The sequence below is a fragment of the Adiantum capillus-veneris genome, chromosome 23, assembly GCF_014529385.1.
Source record: "Adiantum capillus-veneris isolate H3 chromosome 23, ASM1452938v2, whole genome shotgun sequence".
Classification (NCBI taxonomy): Eukaryota; Viridiplantae; Streptophyta; class Polypodiopsida; order Polypodiales; family Pteridaceae; genus Adiantum; species Adiantum capillus-veneris.
Window position 1 is genome coordinate 136,643,379 of NC_140953.1, and position 6,290 is coordinate 136,649,668.

The 6,290-nt window shown below is 45.5% G+C and overlaps 1 protein-coding gene across 1 annotated transcript; it reads right to left on the reverse strand.

Annotated features, from left to right (window-relative positions):
- Positions 1-770: 770 nt before the first annotated feature.
- On the reverse strand, positions 771-2,793 carry LOC147428661 (putative xyloglucan 6-xylosyltransferase 1). Its single transcript, XM_086497178.1, has one exon. It carries the CDS (start codon positions 2,363-2,365, stop codon positions 1,091-1,093), a length of 1,275 nt encoding a protein of 424 aa, XP_086353304.1. The 5' UTR covers positions 2,366-2,793; the 3' UTR covers positions 771-1,090.
- Between the last annotated feature and the right edge of the window lie 3,497 nt (positions 2,794-6,290).

Here is a 6,290-nt window from a genome sequence, read left to right on the forward strand (position 1 = left end):
ATGTATCGGACTTTGGATCTTGAGGGTTTTGAGTAGAGTGTATCGTAGACTAAAGTTCTCTAGATGATCAAATGGACTCATTATCTTTGAATTGTAATAGCCATATGTTTTTAAAACCCGACACTGTCTCCCCCCACTTGCCTTGGTCAAAAAGTGGCCGACAACCCAATTTTTACCCAAAAAAGGCTCAAAATGGACCAATAAAAAGGTGCTTAAAGGGGGAAATGAAGGCGGCTAAGAGGGGAGAGAAAATCCCTTGCGATAAGAGCCAAAAGAATCCCCATTTAATAGCTGCATTTCTCTGCACACCTGCAGATACTTTCCAGAGACCTCTTTTTTGGAGCTTTTTGAAAAACCCCCGAACTTCAAATGCTTGTAATTTGCTCATTCCTTATCGGAATCAAGCATATGGATTCTCTACAGATATGAAACAATTATTTGTTATATGTGTTGGTTTGTTGAAGTAAGTTTATATCTACTCCATACACATACACACACGTGCCCGCACGAGCGAGCGAGAGAGAGAGAGAGAGAGAGAGAGAGAGAGAGAGAGAGAGAGAGAGAGAGAGATATTGAGATATTTTGGTTGTGATATCATGAATTTTACTTTAGTTTTTTTTATTGCTACTATAGATTAGCATGGGCCATGATGTGTTGGTTGTCCTCTCAACATTTATAGAAATGCATAGTTATTTGAAAATTAAAAAATGAGTATGTTTGCCTTGCAAGGATGTGGTATATGGTGTTAGTGGCATCATTGGATGTATGGTATACAAATGAATGGTATGAAATGCATAGTTATTTGAGAAGTAAAAATGAGTATGTTTGCCAAGGATGTGGTGTATAGTGTTAATGGCATCATTGGATGTATGGTATTTCACTCTATAAAGTAATGAGCGAAATCAAAATAGGGAGAGCCTAAAAAAAATTACATATGATTGATATCTATTATGTCAATGAGAGTGGTTTTGAAACGTTATTTATCACTCCATCAATCTCCAATTTGGGTAGAAAAGAGCAGCATCAAAGCATGGCTCTTTGATTAGGAGGTTTGCTTTGAGTTGACAAAGGTTACCTTAAGGAAGAGGCTCTACATCAAGAGAATTGAGGTTAATATGATGGAACCCCAGGGAGTGTAGCACTTGGTTGTCTGCAAAATTGAGGGCACGCTCCATTTCGTGCTCACATTGCTGATCCTTGAAGGCGGGGTTCGGTTACCAGTACAAGGCTGGCAACCAGCGAAGTGCGTAACGAAAGGGCGCAACAGATTGGTGCCTTTTCCCTTCTTTCTCCACTCCCCAGCCTCTATCCCTTCCAAGTTGCCCACCATGTCAAGCCAATAGCCATTGAGATTGAACCTTCTTTCCAGCAAGATCTTGTCTCCCCATTGATCATGCTCCCTTATCATGAAATAGATGAGAGCAGCTTGATCATCACCAGGATAATCTGGTGGGCGGTCATGCAACAACTTGGATTGGAGGCGGCCAGCAATGTCTCGTATGCGACCCTTAGGCCCCATAGAAGCCCATCTGTCCATAAACTTGAAACTCCACCCACAATTCCTCACAAGAAAGCTACCTGCATTGAGACCCATTACACTTTTCTTCTCAAAAACCTCTCTTTCCCATCCATGAACAACCAAGTTATACGGTTTGTACAAATGCAGCGGCAGCTCAAAGAGCATATCTGTAATGACAACGTCTGAATCGATCCACCAGAACCACTCTGCTTCAGGGTGAGCTTCCATGGAAGCTCTGATGAGGGGCAACTTGGACCAAAAGCTGTCCATACTCTTGTCCAAGACAGCCATGTTGTAGAATATTTGCACATCGTGCAACATGCAGTAATCTATCTTGTTCTTTAGCGATTTGAGCATGAGGTAGTCGCCCTTGTCGCCATGGCAAGGCTGGGGCTGCGACCCCGTGAGCATAAAGAGGCGAGGCTTGCCATTATGTGTATACTTCTTCACGGTGGGATGCTTTGCTAGCAGTAGATGCCTCTCTATGTCCCAATCTTGAATATGCCTCCTTCCTAAGTGGCACTCCTGTGGCAAGATGCTTACATCTTTCACTATGCTTTCAACAGCGGCTTGGGATGGTGATAGAGATGCTGCAACCGAGGCCGCTGACAATGTCGATGTCAAAGATGGAGGTGAGGCCGATGAGATGGATGGAGAAGCTGTTGCGGCAATCTTGCTGATTCTCTCGGCCTGATTAGGTCTGTTTAAGACAGGCAGAAAAATAGACCCAGGGGATGGCCCATCATTACTGCTACTGAAAGCCTTTAGGAACCCTGCAAACAGAATGAAGGCCAGCAAAGCCCCTGCCATCAGAAGAACAAAATCACTCACCTTCTTCATCGTCATTGGCAACTCAGGTTATCTTTTTAAAGGTGTCCTCCATGTGTCTGTACAAGCGAAAAGAGTTTCGAAAGAGCAGCTATTGTGAGTGGCTGCAATACCGCCTGCTCTGCTAGCGATGGCAGTCAGCAAGCTCTGCTAGCTATGGTGGGCTGCTAACGAAAAATCTCAGGAAGTTTTTTGTTGTGGGTGTGTGTAGATTCCCAAATATTTGTGCTGGTGGGCTCAAGGAGGGAAGTGCACTTGTAGGCGTGGCTGTGTGTGAGTGCAGTGGAAATTGGGACTCGGGAGGGTTTGAACTTTGAAGTTTGAACTTTGCGTGCTTCTTCCTCAACAGTTAGCAAACTCGTGCGACGGTGCGAATGGAAAACATATTGCGATCCGCCCATGTGAGTTCGTTCCATATAATTAAAGCAGGAACTGTCAAGCACGGATCCCGGCATTGTGGCATATCTGCGAATAAGAACTTAGAAGTTTCTCTGTTGCGAGAGCGCGCTAATGCTCATCACGACTCACGAGGCTTGAGCGCAGTGAGCTTTGCACTTCATTTTCTGCCCTTCCATAGCCTTGTAAGTTGTAGGTGGTTGTACCGTTGTGCACCCTCGTCCATAAGTCCATAAGTGTCACGGACGCAACTCGAGGGATCAGCGGTTGAGAATCAATCCGTCGTTGATCGCCCACCCATTAAAATAAAAAATTGAGGGTTCCAGCCGTCGCGAGCACCTCTTGAACCCACAACCTCCCTCTCACGAGCCTGGAGCTCTATCCGCCTGCGCTGCTGCGCGTTGATGCAAAGCATACGATTTCGCGCAATCAAATACTAGCCCCCCCCTGTTGCGTCGATTCGACGGTCCAGATCACGCGCATCGCCGCTCGCTTGCCCCTGCCATCGATCCCTCGAACTGGACCCCGTGTTATTTATAAACGAGGGTTGTGCACTGTGTCTTGGTTCATATAGTTTAATAAAATGGCTAGACACAAAGTAACACATAACATTAAATGAAGCGGGTGTGAGGGAATCAAATGTGCGCAAGTGGTTCGAGGAATCTTGAGGCAGAGAAAACTTAGGCCTTGGGACTAAGTGACACGGGCATGGGAGGGTGGCATCTACGACTGGGAGATTGTGGGTTGTAGATCTGGGTGGCAACGCCGAAAGGAATCTAGGGTACCTTAGATTACTAAAAGATTACTTTATAGTAATCGAGGGTATTTTGGTTTTCTGCTCACGACTTTCATGGTCTCTGACCTTGTTGATTTAAGGATTGCAGGCTCAAAAAACTGGACTAATCATATATATACTTTCTTTCAGGATCACAAACACTTTAACTTGATAGCACGCATGAGGGTAAACCATGACCCGGAGAAACATAGTAACTTGTCGCGATGGAAACACACTCCGTAGGCACTTCTTCGCAGGGGAACTCGCGCACTAGGTCTTGGCGACATCTTTTACACTTGGGACAGCCATGGGCATCACCGACAGCCATGGGTACCCTTAATTACTTTCGGTTGTAGCCGTTTTGTATATGTGTTATAAGTAAATTAGGGCCTCCACATTATAGAACGCGCGCATAGCGCAGTGGTTAGGGCATGCACCTCTCATGGGTGCGGTCAAAGTTCAAACCCCATGCTTGCAAAATGGGGTACCCTAGATTACTTTCGAAACACGGGTACCCTAGATTAATTTTTACCATAGATTACAAAAGTAAACCCGTATTCTAGATCTACGGCCCACAATCCCCCGACCGTAGATCCCACCCTCCCCCGCCTGTGTCACTTAGTCCCAACGAAACTCAGGCAACAAGGTTGTATGGAATAATGGAAGCCTTCCCTGTCCCTCGCGAGGCGAGGTTAGAGCTCGGGATTTCACAATCCAGTTTTTGATTTGTGTGGGCTAACCACTTCACATGGTTTACCGATCCCTATGTTTGTAAGCTCATTTTGTGAGTAAACATGTGTTGACCTTGTTGTCCAAGTTTAATTCGTGTCCTACCAAACATACACGATCACAATTTCTAGTTTTTTGTGCATGTCTCCCCCCCTATATTAAATACAAGTTTAATTCGTGTGTGGGTTTAGCTTTTATCAAACATCTACTTTCCAGTTTTTTGTGCGTGGACTTTAGCACCATGGATCCCTCACCCCCCTACATGAAATGCAATGTGTTATTTAGTCTACTGACGTTGGGTGGTGATGTGATTCTAGTATGTAATTTGGCACTCCTCATGCACATGTTAAAGTTGGGTCACACCCACGACTGCATGGTTAACAATGAATAAAATTTACCAAAAATTGGGGTTTGTCCTCTTTTCTCAGTATGTTGCCGCAATTTTGGCAGCAGGTCAAATTAGCACGAATGTTTGGAGATGCTGTAATGCGTAGTATGGAAAAAAACGGATGTGTTGCACGTGGACGTGAGGGGGGCTAGATTTTTGGGATGGCGGCAAGTTGGGGATTTTTATCGTAGGCATCAAGACTCAGGAGCAGCAATTGGAGTCTTGGAGCATGTTGCGGGGTCGCATCAGCAGCGACTCTGTCTGTCTGTCTCCGTCCCACACACACACAGCGACTTTCGTGCAGGCCATGGAAATCGCCTCGAGCGGAGCTGCATACAGTGCCTTGAAGAGGGAGTGGGGGTGATCACCAGTGGGACGAGGACCCAACGTATGCGTAGCGGTACGTGCAGGAGGGGGAGACAGAGCTCGCAGGAGGGGGAGGTGCAAGAGGGACATACGGGGCGCAGAGGGGAGAGGTCGCAGGTCGCAGGTAGGCACAGACAGGGCGCAAAGGGGAGACAGAGCTCGCAGGAGGGGGAGACACAGCTCGCAGGAGGCGGAGGTGCAAGAGGGACATACAAGGCGTAGCGGGCACAGGTCGCAGCGTGTGCACTGGCTCGAAGTCGGACATATCATTTAGCAGTTAAGTTGGCGACGGATCCTGTGCAGAAATTAATTAATGAGAATTGTGTTAGACCCAGTATGTACCAAATTAGGTACCAACCTCGCTACCGTTAGGTAGCGAGGTTGTGTTATTTTCATGGTCGTGGCTTTAATTTGTGAAATTAAAGTTATGACTAAGGCTCCTTACCCTACACTCTACTTGGAGTCCACTATGCTTCTCTCTCGGGTTTGTCCGTGCAGTTGCTTCTCAAATGCATAGCCCGTTGCATGAGTTGTCGTGGCACTTATCCAAAAGTCGATGGAGGTTTTGAGAAGAGTAGAATGCTGATAACGACAATGGTTCTATGGAGCAACAAGGGAGAGAGTCACCAAGTGACCTTGACATGGATGTGTGTGTGTGTGTGTGTGTGTGTGTGTGTGTGTGTGTGAGAGAGAGAGAGAGAGAGAGAGAGAGAGAGAGAATGTAGAAGGTGGGAACCAACCCTTAGAGAGATTTCTTGCACGGCAGTGTACTTGGAAGTTGTTCGAGTTACTTGGCGGAGTTGCCATCAATTGTGCTATATTGTACGATTGTGTCGACCAGTGAAAGTCTAATGCGGATACCCATAAATAGGACCCACTAATCCTATTTTGGGCCATACTACTCTACTCATTTGTATCGCTTAGGAGCACTTAGTGCCAGTCGTTGTATCATATGGATCTTTCCGTCAATCATTCCAAAGTTCTAAGTCTAAACCATTGTAATCTGAATCTTATTGTAATCTAAATACACAACTCAGTTGTTGCATTCGATGTCTTATAATACGAAGTCTTGTATTTCGGTTTGATTCATTTGTTCATTTGGTCTGCTGTCGAGTAATATAAAGTTTGAATCTATCATATGATTATCTGATGTATGAGATGTCCCAACTCATTTGAAGTCTAGAATTCCCATTTAGTCATCTCATCATCTGAACTTGCACAATTAGTTTGAGTTTAACTCTGGAATAGCTATCAAGCAATTCAAATCATTCCATTTTTGCAATCACAAT

Coding starts and splice junctions, on each gene's coding strand:
- LOC147428661 (XM_086497178.1), bottom strand. CDS start 2,365: ATGACGATGAAGAAGGTGAGTGATTTTGTTCTTCTGATGGCAGGGGCT.